General features: G+C 44.9%; 1 protein-coding gene across 1 annotated transcript in view; it reads right to left on the bottom strand.

Annotated features, from left to right (window-relative positions):
• KCNQ1 (potassium voltage-gated channel subfamily Q member 1) overlaps positions 1–15108 on the bottom strand; it is a 1107170-nt gene that overhangs the window by 388255 nt on the left and 703807 nt on the right. Inside the window, exons 7-8 of the mRNA XM_078682891.1 lie at positions 4743–4853; positions 2911–3006 (exon numbers count right to left, since the gene is read on the bottom strand). Coding sequence (XP_078539017.1) covers positions 2911–3006; positions 4743–4853 — 207 coding nt within the window. The remainder of the gene's footprint in view (positions 1–2910; positions 3007–4742; positions 4854–15108) is intronic.

Genomic DNA, 15108 nt, shown 5'->3' with positions numbered 1-15108 from the left:
AGCCGCTACCATCTGAGGGCCTGCATTCCTTTCCTATTTTAACATCTGATAGCCTAGACATATTGGCCCGTCAAGTGAAGTCTGGGTCCCCAGAGGATCCACTTTGCCCAGATGTGTTCAAAGACTTAGCGGTACATGACACCTAGCCGCTATGCTCTCTGATCAACTCGTCATTAACATCTGGCGAGGTTCCACTGAAGTGGAAGCGAGCCATGGTTCGGCCTATCCTTAAGAAACCCAGCCTGGACGGCAGCAAGCCGGAGAGCTATCGGCCGATTTCACTCTTGCCGTGGCCGGCTAAGGTTACGGAGGCACATGTAAACGCTGTCCTCTCGGAACATCTCCGCCGTGCAGATATCCTCGACGCAACGCAGAATGGGTTTAGGGCTGGTCACAGCACGGAGACGGCTCTGCTCGATATGGTGGAGCATCTTCGCTCCGTGCTTGACGCGGGACAAACGGCAGCGCTTGTGCTATTAGATATGAGGGCTGCCTTCGACACCGTCTCGCACCCAATCCTTCTGCTGCGCCTAGAGGAGGCTGGTGTGACCGGTATCGCTCTCCAGTGGTTCCGGTCGTTTTTAGCCAACCGGGCCTTTAGCGTGACCGTCCCACCTCACCAGTCCAAATTCCATCCGTTGAACCTGGGGGTTCCCCAAGGCTCCTCGCTGAGTCCTAAGTTGTTTAATCTATACGTAAGGCCGCTAGCTGAGGTTGTCAGGCAATGGGGTATGACGATGGTGTCATATGCCGATGACACCCAGCTAGCGGTTACGATCAGCGGGGACGCCGAGGTAGATGCCCCCAGGTTTCAACAAGGACTGCGGGCGGTCGCCAGCTGGATGACGTCCAACTGTCTCCAGCTGAACGCTAGTAAGACCGAGGTCATGGTTTTTGGCAGACAGCCGGATCTTTGGGGAGAGAGATGGTGGCCTGGGGATTTGGGTCCTGCTCCCATCCCAGTCGCCGAGCTTAAGAACCTCGGGGTCTGGCTGGACCCTTCCCTTACGTTTGTGTGTCATACCAAACGCACGGCGGCCTGCTGCTTTGGCATCCTGCGCGGGCTCCGTCCACTGCTGAAGTTCTTCGATGCTCCCACTAGGCAACTCATGATCCAAGCCACAGTCATCTCGAGGCTGGATTATGCGAGTTCCTTACTAGTTGGTCTGAACCAAGCGGAGATTGGGCGCCTACAACGGATCCAGAACGCCGCTGCAAGAGCGGTGGTAGGCCTCCCTAGATTCTGTCCCACCTCCAGTACCCTGCGGTCATTGCATTGGCTACCGGTGGCCCAGCGGATTCAGTTTAAGGTCCTCTGTGTCGCCTACAAAATTCTGAAGGGGTCCCCAGCAACGATTCTTGTGGCTCTTCTTGCCCACTACACCCCAGCTCGACTCTTAAGATCTGCCGACCTAGAACTAGCTGTCGTGCCGCGCTTCAAGCGGAGTCGAGCTGGAGGACGCTCGTTTCGAGTGCGCGCGGCGGTTCTGTGGAACTCCCTGCCCCCGGCGATCCGCGCTATGAGGGATCTGCTTTCCTTTCGCCGTGCGGTGAAAACTCTTTTATTCCCTTAGTTTGTCTACACTGTTTGTTTATTGTTTCAGTTGTGTTGTGCAGCTGCCTTGTCGGGCGCCAGGACGCTCCTTATCTGGAGCATCTGTGCGCCAAATAAAAACGCATAACATGACATAACATAACATAACATTGTAATCTCTGGTTCCCATTGTTGGATTTTCGTCATATTGGTGTAATTTTGTTTATTACATTTTACTCTATTTTACTAATTTGTACGAAATTTGTATTGATTTGTATTTTGGCTTTATTACTTTCTTGTGACTGTTTATAAACTTTTCAGATTGCTTTAAATTCAGCCTATTTGCTCTGTGCCAGAGCTACCAAGGGGTTGAGCTCAGATTAATTTAATGACTTTGAGGGTACACCCTTACAAGGTCAGTTGCCCACCCCAAATAATAATGCATTTTCTTACAAGAACCAAGCAAACAACAGCAGCTTTCACAATGAATTATCACTTAAAATCAGCATTCACATATGTTGCAAATACAATAATTGTGTCTCAACATATCGTTTTGTCTGCTTCCTAAAGTACACACGGTGTTAAGCAATAAAACATTTTCATTTTGAATAAATGAACTCAATTCTCCCCCAATTTTTTTTCCTGAAATACCAGTTTTTCATTTTGAGTTAGTACATGCTTTACACACAAATTCTAGCTTGTCATTTCCATAACTTATTAACATGCACTATAGCCACACATAGTGATATTCAGCCTTATATGCCCATGTATCACTAACATATGTCAGGGCCGCCCATAAAAGGCCAAAGAAAATGGCCCAGTCAAGTAAACAAGGTCACCGCACAGTGGCGTGCTCTGAATGAACGCTCTGCTCCCACCAACCGCCACATGAACAAGTGCGCAACTCACTCCAGTGCTCGCGCCAGTCCACAGCTCGAGAGAATATCAGGAAGTATCAGCACAAGCGTGGCCCGCTCCACTGCTCACAAATGTTTCAACAATTGGCCCACAAATTTGGAAGACACAGCTTGGAGGCAATAGACACCGGCAAAACCAGGACATGCTGCGAGTACAGGCGGACTTCACTAATGCTGCGGCTGCTTCAACTCCTGGTTATCGCTAAAAGGCTGTAGTCGCGAGGACACCCACGAAACTGCACAAGTAAGGTTTATTCATATATATAAGAGCAGCCACAATGCATCCATTAACCGCAATCACCTTACTCCTCCACCTGCTCTACATTGAATCGCTCAGTTAGCCCCAGTGTTACATCCTAAACATTCCACCCACATGCAGGACCTCCCAGGGCTCGGATCGCTACTTGGAACACAACAACAATTAATCACCAACTAAAGGAAAAGCGTTTGACCACGCACCTGAATAAGGGAAGCAGCAGCAGGAATCTGGCGATTGAAATGCTTCTGTCTTTGCTTCTGCTGTACTTTGAGGGCAAAGCCAGAGCCAAGGATTCCCTTTAAAAGAAAAAAAGAACATTTTCGAACTGATGTTTGACTACACCTATATTGCTATCCTATCATCTTTGTACCATTACTACAACAAAGAAAGTGACACTACATGAGTCACTGAGAACATATAGTGGCACTGCCACGCCCCTATTATATTCAGGCATTCAGATTATCACCTACCATACTGCCACCACCAACCACACTAATAACCTCCAACAACCACAATGCAGTACAACTCTCTTTTGCCACTACAGCCTCCAAGGAGCTTATCAAACAACAACTGTATCACACAATCACTTGAACACTCCACTGCGATCCCATATCAAAGTAATCGCTTCTCCCACAGCAAACAATCTCACAATACAGGGAAACATAGAAACAAGAAGGCACTACCAAACCTGCACCACAACACTGCAGCCTACCATCATATCCTCTAAAATACCTCAATTCATAGTCAGAACTGCTTTAACACCTATAGCACCACATTACCACTACAAACCAAAATGCTATCACCTCACGGTACTGTATTAGCAACATCACACTACCATCCTCATAATGTCATGGACATCATTATCAGAGCATTGTGATTCAAACATGACTACTGTTACTTCTGCACTGTCATCTCATACTACCACAATTACACCATCCATTGTGCAACCATCTCCACATCTTGTGCATTGTACTGCACCCTTCTTAATTTCACTGAACTAATGCCATAAGTATTGCACTACCACTACCAGAGACTACTGTCGCTGTGCTAGTCCACCTTCTCACCTTCCAGCACCTCAGTGCTAGCAGTGATCGCCATGCCTCTCTGTTAACCTCCACCAACACAAAACTATCAACACTCACACTGCACGACCACCACCTACTGACCCAGAACCACAAATACACTACAGTCCCACATTACGGCACTACCACATCAAACTACATCACTGCCATCTCCACACCTTCACACCAAGTTCCTGCCACCCATCATGCCATATTTAACAAACATAGGTACTGTATAACCACCACATATCAACACATGGCTGCCTACATGCTCAAGTACCAAATCACACCACATTTGCAACAGTACCATCACAAAATGGGCCCTTACCCATGCATCACGCATCACACATTCTCTCTCCTTCCTATCCTCATGTTACGTAATTCTACTCACCACTGTCACTCTGACCAACTGCATTTCCACCCTATGTGCTATAACATCACACAACAGTGCGACCACCTCGCACCAGAATACCAACTTCCTCAATCACTGCAATGCCAGCCTTCACCACAATGCTGCCACACAAACACTCCCACATCACATTACGCCCACATCACAAAACCTTTCACGAATGAACTACTACTACATTGCAGTATTACACCACCACCTACCTACAACAGCCACACGAAACACAGCACTAATAACACGCACACCTCACTCGACCACCTGGTACCCGGTACTGTATGACCAGGAGCAAACTATTTCCTGTACCCATTAATATCAGTAACAGTGGCTCACATTTCTAGGTAGCCAAAAAACATATTTACACATAAATGTGTTTATAGACGTTTGCAGTATTGCAGGATTATTAGAATAAAATATATTGTACACATTAATTAATGCATCGTCTTTCGTGTAACATTTCACAAATATGAAATTAAGATAGCGAGTACTGTGAGCAATGATTTTCAGATATTTTAATTATTTCCTAACAGCAGAGTGAATGAATTAAAAGGATCGAAAAGCAGCTTACCGCAGGAAGGGCAAAAAAAGAGATTGCAAAAACAGAAAAACAAGAAGCAATAGTCTTTCCTATCCATGTTTGAGGTACTTTGTCTCCGTATCCAATCGTAGTGACAGTTACCTACAAAAGTAAAGATATGTTTAGTAGAAAATTCAAATACATGAATATATTCTCACATTTTTCACACTGATAATATCCTAAAATTCAAAGCACACCGAGAGCTCTTATGTTGTCCCGGGTTCAGGTGTGAATAGTTCATCTAGACCTGAAATTATATTTAAATTGTTGTAGTTGTAATTTCGTATTACATACATGGATTTCAAAACACAAAAGAAAACAATTGTTCTGGATGAGTTCGGGATACTTAATATAAAGTAACTACTGCCTGCAGCAGCTCGTAGTGCAACATCAAATATCCTCTTCTATCTATCTTGTAGGAGACTTCACTGAATTAGTGTTCTGTTATTTAACCGCGAACACAACAGCAACTATGGCTCCAGTGGGAGTACTTTATAATTATATATATATATATATATATTCACAAGTTCCAAATGCAAAATTAATTGCAGGCGCACTCCACTCCAAAAAACGTATTACCAAGTCTTTGTACGGTTTGCAGAAATTACGGGTTTATTTATTCCATAATGTTAAGCATGGTGTAACAAGCTTTGATGGAAAGAACCCAACGCGTTTCGACGAGAAACTCGTCTTGCTCACGGGTAACACCCATGTCACATGCACTTCTTTAAATAAAGTTCAAAAGTGAAAAAACATACAGACAGTGAAAAATCAACATAGGTGAAGGACTTCACACTAAATTACTGTTGCAAGCAGCGGCCATCTTAGAGAGGGGTTTTGTTCATCACAAACATACATTGATGTTGTCTTCTTTTTATGAGAAGACAAATACATTAGTCAATTCAATAAAATTAATCGATACTAATAAGATATCCACCTATGTCCTGTCAGGCATCAAAATAGTAATAAAACATTGTGCATCACGAATAGCAAATAACGGACAATGCCAAGTAGTGATGTTATGGGAGATGACACACTGAGAACATTTTATCAAATTAGAAGTTTGGTAAATATCTTTAGCCTTATCCCTATTAATAATAAACTAGAGGCAAATACACGCTAAGTTGCGCAATACACGATTGGATATTTCCAGCTTGTAATCATCACACAATGAGTCCAATACCCCAGTGGGTAAATAATACTGGTGAATGTTCTGTCCCAAGTGGGAAACAGATAAATGAGAGCATCTAGTCATACGAACAAAGCAACAAACGTTGAAAACGTTGAAATAATTAAATCAATTATTGTGGCTTTCCATTATATCATGGCAAAACCCCATAAAATAAGTCCTCATAATCCCAAGTGGGGAAATACACAATTCATCACAATGATATCCCATATCTACTGATCAGTTAGATAGTTCATGGCAGCTTTGCCAATCTGTTTATGGCCAGCTGGGAGCAACAAGTTGCACGAACCCAAGACTTGTATAGGGCTACAATGTATTTGTATTTGTGGTTCTGGGTCAGTAGGTGGTGGTCGTGCAGTGTGAGTGTTGATAGTTTTGTGTTGGTGGAGGTTAACAGAGAGGCATGGCGATCACTGCTAGCACTGAGGTGCTGGAAGGTGAGAAGGTGGACTAGCACAGCGACAGTAGTCTCTGGTAGTGGTAGTGCAAAACTTATGGCATTAGTTCAGTGAAATTAAGAAGGGTGCAGTACAATGCACAAGATGTGGAGATGGTTGCACAATGGATGGTGTAATTGTGGTAGCATGAGATGACAGTGCAGAAGTAACAGTAGTCATGTTTGAATCACAATGCTCTGATAATGATGTCCATGACATTATGAGGATGGTAGTGTGGTGTTGCTAATACAGTACCGTGAGGTGATAGCATTTTGGTTTGTAGTGGTAATGTGGTGCTATGGGTGTTAAAGCAGTTCTGACTATGAATTGAGGTATTTTAGAGGATATGATGGTAGGCTGCAGTGTTGTGGTGCAGGTTTGGTAGTGCCTTCTTGTTTCTATGTTTCCCTGTATTGTGAGATTGTTTGCTGTTGAGTCCCGGCTACCTCGGAGCCGTTAAAGCCCCTGAAGAGAAGCAGATGGAGCTTCGAAACGCGTCGGGCAGATCCATTACGGAGCGGCGTCTACGAGCGGATCCCCGTCCTCACCTACACATAAATAAAGCTGCTGCTCGCGTGCTACTCATAAGGTGGACAACCTTGGAGCGTGAATAAATATATATATATATATATATATATATATATATATATTTGCTCTAGAATTATAAAGTACTCCCACTGGAGCTATAGTTTATTATATATATATATATATATATATATATATATATATATTTTTTATTTTTTTATTTTACAGATACTGAGAATGATATTGATTACAAAATAATTTTAGCAATTTACAGGAATAAGACAAAACAGTCATAAAGAGCCTTTATGTCCCCTCCAAAGTGTCTTCCGGGACCACCATCAGGACACTTACAAACAAATAAGTTGTTCCTCAAAACTAGTACAGAATTGTGTAAACTCAACTGACTTTAATCGATTCAATCATAAAACAAAAGCATGGAGTTACCTCACGGGTGATTTTTCACGCTTTATACATCATTGATTGATCGATTGATTGATTCTCTTTTCAGTAAGTATCTTATCTTTATCCATTGTAAGAAGGTGACCTCAGAGGTGCAGTAACATATATGTACCACCAAGGCACTAATGCAATTCATTCGCGTGGATCACGTGAAGTATCAAAATCCAGCAGGTTAAGTCAATGGCAGATTATTCACCATGCACACTCTGGACAATATTTTTATCCATAACTGTAGCCTTGCTATAAGACTAGCACGGAGTGGATAAACCCAAGCTAGACCATGGAGCTGCTCATCCATACTTTAGATAATAGTACGAAGATGTCTTTCCACAACAATATATGAGGTTTGAGCAACAGCTTCACACCTGTACTGATGATGGACCCATAAGACATTGGGGAGGACCCGGAATCACTAACTCCTTATAACTGTTTTGTATTACTTATGTAAATTGTTAAGTTAGTTTTACTTTCAATATGGCATAAATCCTCTCAGTATATTTTCAGGCCATATGTATGCTGGTTTATATTGTAGGATTTGTATTGAGATTTCTGTCTGAGTGAAACATCCCATGATAACATTGAGACTGTTTTGTACTCAACAGACTCTTTTTGCAGCTGCACTCAGAGGTAGGAGACTCCGTAAGTAGCACATCTTTGATAAAACAAACAAGCATTGGCAAAGCCAATAGGTCTCAACCATCCGAGAGCTATTGGTGTTTGTCAATGTCTTTTAGCCGTGTTGAATAGCAGCACGTCTGCTGTTCAGCATGGCTGAAAGTCATGTAAAAAACGCATGGCAAAGCGAACAAATTGAAGGTCATAGATTTAAATTGGAGCCATCTACTATGTCAAACGCCTCTTTTTTGGAGTGTGGCTGTGCTGCTTAGCATTGTCAGAGACTAATCCCCACAAGAAGTCCGTCTTCCTGATTAAAGAAGCCGAATGCGTCCCAGGAGTTGCTTTCTTTAGCCCTTGACCCCTGGTCACTGCGCTGTTCTTCCGCTGCCGCTCACACCTCTCCCAAGTCTGTGATCGCGCTCTTAGCCTCCATTGCCCCCAGTTCGAGCCAGCTGCTCATAGGTCTGCCTGTTCAAGTGTAGGAGCTTAATTAGTTATGTATTTACTTATTTACCCCCTGCTTTAATTTCTAACTATTGGCTTTAATTTGGTCTAATGTAGTTGTAATTTGGTCATTGGTACTACATAGTGTCGTTGACCCACTGATGTCATTGAGTTTCGCTTTGCTGGTGTGCCCCACCCGTTCCTACTGTTTCTTCCTGCTGTGATGCTGTTCCCACTCCCCTGCCTCCTGCCTCCCCAAGACAACCTCCCTCATCCCAGGACTACTTATGGAGGCCACTGCGCGTAACGGGCATGCCACAGGCAAGCCCGTTTGAGCCAATCCGAGCCTGGACAACTCCCAGCATCAGGACTCCTGGCCCTCCCACCATCCGCTGCTATACCGCCAAGGAGCCCTGAACCGCAGAAGCTGTAACGTCTGCTTTCTCACGTCCTCTCAGCGTTTTACCAAAGGACCCTACACCTGCCAACACTGCTGCTTCTCCTCCTACAAACACTGGAACCAGTCTGGCTCAGAAGACCACTAACAACCCGGAACCACTCCAGTGCATCCTGCACAACACCTGATCCATCAGCAAACATGCCACGGAAATCTGGGACACCACTTCCACCTTTGTGTCAGGTGTGGTCTTCATCACTGAGACGTGGCTCAATCCCACCTCGAATCCAGACATTGCCACAGCCACTCCTGACGGCTACAAGTAGATACACCGAGACTGCATCAACAAACATGACGGGGGAATCAGCATAGTTTTGAAGGAAACCATCCGATGCACTGCCACAAACGACGAACTTCCGCCTCTCACAGAACACCTGAGTGTCCAATTACAAATGGACGCTAAGAACACAATAAGAGGTACTCTTGCATACAGACCCCCCCGGACCCTGACCAGCCTTCTGCACAGCCATCCCCAACCTCATTGCCCCCTTGCCATCGACTCCCTCCTCTACGCCCTGCTCTGCGTTCCCAATTTTCACATCAACACCACCAAGAACTCAAACTTCACCTCCAACCCCTCATGGAGAACCTCAACAACATTGGACTCACCCAATTAGTCGCAGAACCCACGCACAAAGCCAGACATACACTCTACACCATCTTTACCTCCAGCAACAGAATCAAATTCACCCACATCACAGAGCTCACCTGAACCGACCATACCATCTCCCACGTCCAGCACATCAAGCACCACAGCCGCACCCACCATAGCTGGGGCAAGGTAACCAAGACCCATGGATTCAGACACTCAGCTCCACACCATCCGAAACGTCAGCAGATCTCGACCAGGCCATCCACAACTTCTCTGCCAAGTTCAATAAATGCGCAGACAGAGTCACCCCGCTGAAGCCGGCAAAAATCAACAAAACCTCAAGACAAGCCGGCTGGCACAACCCAGAGCTCAGATCCACCGAATGAAACTATTACCAACTCGAGAAGAGATGGCCCATCACCAAAGACCCCTCCGACAGAGCCGCTCCCAAAACAGCCCTCACCTGCGCATCAAGTACGCCAAAAGAGCAACCACCACTAACTGCATCGCCCCCGTGGCGAACCACATGAAGGAACTCCTCAAAGTCCTCAAGGAATTCTTCAACCTGGCAGGCACAGAGAACAATCCCACCCATCCCAACAATGCTGTGACACCCTATCAGACTACTTCCACAGCAAGATTTCCACCATCTACAATAACTTCGAACCACAACCCACCACACTCAACCTTGAGAACTTCAACCAACCAGCGAACACCAGCCAAATGATAACAACTTGGTGTCCACTCGATACTCAGACAACCACGATCATCATGTCATCCATCCACTCTGGCGAACCTAATGACCCCTGCCCCCACCATCTCTTCAACCTCGGATCCAACATAATGTGCTCAGAACTCACCAACATCCTCAATGCTTTCATCTCCACAGCAACCTTCCCAGATGGATGGAAACAAGCAGAGGTCAGACCCCTTTTAAAGAAGCTCTCTGCCGATCCCAGCAACCTGAAATGTTACCAACCAATCTCCCTGCCCCCATACCCAGCCAAAGTACTTGAGAAAGCCATCAACCAACAGCTCACTGATAACCTGGAATGAAACCACCTACTCGACTGCCTCACAATCAGGATTCCGGACCAACCGCAGCACTGAGACTGCACTGATCAACACCATAGATGACATCGGAATCCTCCTTGACCACGGAGAAACTGTGACCCTGATCCTCCTTGACCTCTCTGCAGCATTCAACACAGTCTCCCACCACATCCTCATTAACAGACTCCACAACATTGGCATACAGCAACACGCCCTCAAGTGGATCATCATCTTCCTTTCAAGACGTTCATAGAGCATCCATCTACCTTCCTTCATCCCTGCTCCCAAGGACATTATATAAAGGGTGCCCCAAGGATCATCTCTTAGCCCCACCCAGTTCAACATCTACATGACCCCCTTGCAGATGTCATCAGATCCCACGACTCAACATAATCTACGCTGATGACACCCAACTCATCCTCTCGTGTCTCTGTCGGTCGAGGCAGGTGAACTCGGAGATCTTAGGCGTGCCCTGCGCCGCCTGGCCCATAGGGCCGGGTTCTCCAATTGGCGGCCCAACGTGTGGGCGACTTCAGCGGTAGTAGTTTTGCCCGAGAGTCGTGAGGAGCTTCGCAAGAAAATTCCGGAGGATTTCGCGAACCACATGAGCGACCCCTGCATGTCGAAGTGGACCGAAGGTCTTTTGAAGCGTGGCTACTCCTTCCCGACGGCTGCTGACGACTGCTGCCCTGACTGTCGCCCTGCCTTGGCCCTTTGGTGATGATTGGTATCGCGAGACGATAGACGGACATCTGTTGGCGTGAGAAAAGCATTTAGTTAAGTATTTGTGGGTAGCGCCCACTCTCTTTGTTTTTGTGTTTGTTATTCGATTAGCGCGCTAACCGAAGCCAAGGAGTAAGTACGTTTGTGCTGTGACTCTATTGTCTGAAAAGCCCTTGACGTTTGTAAGGACGTCCAGTTCGTTACGAAATGCCCGGATTTAGTAAGTTTAAGAAATTTTGTTGTTTTGGTTGTTCTAGGGATTCCCGACTAGAGGATTCTTGTCCGATTCCTCCAGTTGGAACTCCTACTTACGAACTTTACTCAAAGCACGGTCTGGGTCCTATAGTTTTTAATGAAACATGGATCCGATACACTAAGAAAGACGGTGTTTTGCAGTGGCCACAAAATGGGTCTTTTGAGCCAGATATATTAGATAATTTGGAAACAATTCTATTCAAGAGAAAAGCTCGTCCGGCAATGTTTGACTCCTTTCGCCTATGGCGCAAGGAAGCCAAACAGAAAGAAATTAAGCAAATGAAGAAAGATAAGAAAGAGCAGAGTATGTCGATTCTACAGGCTGCCCAACAATTTAAAAATGACGAAGCTGATCAGGTGATTGAGGTGTCAGAAAGACAACATCGTATGGCAATAGATAGATGCTATCCTGTATTACCTACGGTATCAAAGAGTAAAACTCCTGATGATGATTCTTTTATTTCCCATTTGTTGACATTACCTCCGCCTTATGTGTTAGGTGCTAATGCACCGCCATTACAGCCTGTTGTTAATCCAGCTGCTGTAATTCCTGCACAAATGCCTGTCCCTGTGATTCCACCTCCACCCCCTTTGCCAGCGACATCGGTACCCCAATCTCCTGTGCCTCAGCCTTCTCCATCTGTCGTTTCTTTTGCTACAGATTCCTCTTCTGTCTTACAAAATACATTGTCCCCCGTCTTAGTGTCAGATTCCCCTGCAGCTCGACGTCGTTTTGTCGACACTGTTTCAGGTCTGTTGTCGCCTTTTCTTGGACCTCTTTTCTTCTCTCCTGCCTCGTCTAGGAGGCAATCTCGTAGTCAGTTTCCGGATTTGGAAGAATGGACTAAATTAGATTCCCTTGCTTATAATTGGATTATGAGTCGTGTACAGTATAGTATACGTGATATTTTAGATACTTTTCTGCAATGGAACGCGCCCACACAGAGATACGTATTTGACGTTATGTGCAATACTCTGATTAAAGAATGGGGAGACGTAGATCTAGACTCACCTCCTCAGGATTTATTCGAAATACAGGATCAATTTGATAAGGGACTTATTGTGGGTCCTGCTGTAGAGCGTGCTGTTCAGAAACTTGTTGCTTTTCGATCTACCCTTTTCTCTCAAAATTCTCTTGAGCCTGATCCCGCGGTTCGTCATAAGACGGCGCAATATCCAATGCGAGAAGTCCCTCCAATATGGAGAGATGAGGTTCCTCAAGCAGGTAATGTTCCTGCTGTTCCTGCTCATTTTCAGAGTATATGGGTACACGACCCTTGGAAAAGGTCAGAAGTATTGGCACTCAAACAGTCTTTACCGGACCCTCGTAAGAATCCTGCGGGATATTATAAAGAGCTGTTTCAGACTGTTGACGCTTGTATTATGAATTTGGCAGATATTGACTTACTTATGGGGAATATAGTCCCACAAGCAATATGGACCAAGATTCGTAGACAGGATCATGCGGCAGCTTTAGATGGTGATTGGGCTGCCATTACAGCTGCGGATGAGGGACAAGTAGGTGGTGCCAAACCGGATGTCCTGATTACAGAATTGCCTGGAAAAATAATAGATTTGATGAAAACTTTGATGCCCGCGGTGCGCGTTAACTGGGATAAGTTAGCGGCGTGTAAGCAAAAGACGGATGAAAGTGTCTCCGACTTCTTTACTCGGTTCGAGGAGACTTTCATCGACCATAGTGGGCAAGATATGAGTACTGAAGGTGGACAGCGATTGTTCGTAGACAAATTCGTTTTTAATTTACTTCCAGAATTATCACATACATTAAAGCAATCGGAGAGTTCATGGGCTGTCTCTTCCACTGCTCAGATATTGGCTACTGCTCAATATTGTGAGAATAGGGATAAGGAAGATAAAGAAAAAGCGGAGAAAAAGACTAAAGACTTAAAAACGAAAGTCCTTCTGCAACAAGCTTATCCCCCTCGTTCTGCTCAACCCCAATTCCCACAGCCCCCACAGTTTCAGAGGTTGTTGCAGAAGCCAGTACCCTCAGTTCCACGAGTTCCATTGGGCCCTAACCAGTGTGCTTACTGTAAGGAGGATAGTCATTTTAAGAATACTTGTCCAATTTTATTACAGCGGTATGGTGGATCATTAGCGCCACGGGGTCGTGGTGATTCTCGATCCATATCCAGAGGTAGGGGTCGTGGTGCGTCGACTCAGGGACGACGTCCCTCTCCCCCTCAGGACTCTACAAATTATTTTGATCAGCAGAATTCTCAATCTGCTCAATACTACAATGATGACTATTGTTTCGATAATGAGGACGTTGCTTTTCATACTAGCTAGGACAGCCATAGGCAAAGTAAGGGAGTCGTATCAGTTCCAGTAGATCAGGAAGGACCTTATGTTAATGTTATGGCATTAGGTGTTACAGAACCATTTCTCTTGGATACTGGTGCTATGAGAAGTTCCATAATGCATTCTAAACTCCCTGGGGCACCATTGTCTGGCTTAACAAATGTTTCGGTGGGATTCTCTGGTGCCCCAGTTTCAAATCCTATCTCTTGCCCTTTGCCTATCTCTGTTGGTCCATACGATTTGGAAGCTCCACTCCTTTTAACGACAGGATGCAGAGAAAATTTATTGGGTTTGGATCTACTGAAACGTTTACATGCTACACTGTATTGTTCACCCTCTGGTGTGCACCTCACGTTAGGTGATAAGTTGACTTCTCCGATGTATGTATCTAAAGAACAGCTACCACCCGAGTTGCGTTCACTTCCTGCTACACTTTGGGCTGTGGGTCCAAATGATGTTGGTTTATTGCAAATTCCACCATATGTGATTACTGTTAAAGACAATGTTAAGATGCCACGTGTTCCCCAATATAAAATATCTAGTGATGGTGAGAGAGCTTTGTTGGCCATTGTTCATGATTTGGTTCAAAAGGGTGTGGTTGAAGAGACTAGAGGAAACGTTTGTAATAGTCCTGTTTTGCCTATTCTTAAATGTACTGATCCCTCTCAGCCACCTGTGTACCGTTTTGTAATTGATCTTCGAGAGGTCAACAAAATTGTTGTCCCTCAATTCCCTGTTGTGCCAGATATCACAGCTTTGCTTACTAAGATTCCTGCTTCAGCAGTTTGGTTCTCGGTGATCGATCTTAAGAATGCTTTCTTTAGCATTCCTATTGCTAAAGAAAGTAGGGAACTCTTTGGCTTCCCTCTCGGAGACCGAAGCTTCCGGTTTAAGCGCGCACCCCAAGGCTATTGTGAAAGTCCTTCAATATACAGTCAAGCTTTGAAATCTCAACTTGATACCTTTTCTTTGCCCTCAGGTGCCACTCTTATCCAATATGTGGATGATTTATTGATCGCTGCTGATTCAGAAAATGTTTGTAAAGCAGCAACTGTATCGCTCTTACGACATTTGTCTGATTTACATCATAAAGTATCGTCTTCCAAGTTACAATATTGCCGACAAGAAGTTACCTATTTAGGTCATCTCTTGTCGAAAGAGGGAAGACGATTGACTCCAGAACGTATTCATGCAATTGCACGAATGCCTGTACCGTCCACACAAAGAGAAGTGCGTGCTTTCTTAGGCATTACCTCTTACTGTAGACAGTGGATTCCAAATTT

This window comes from Lissotriton helveticus, chromosome 3_1 (genome assembly GCF_964261635.1).
Source record: "Lissotriton helveticus chromosome 3_1, aLisHel1.1, whole genome shotgun sequence".
NCBI classification, from domain to species: domain Eukaryota; kingdom Metazoa; phylum Chordata; class Amphibia; order Caudata; family Salamandridae; genus Lissotriton; species Lissotriton helveticus.
Note: the sequence above shows the minus strand (reverse complement) of the source record. Positions and strands in the feature narration are given on the sequence as shown.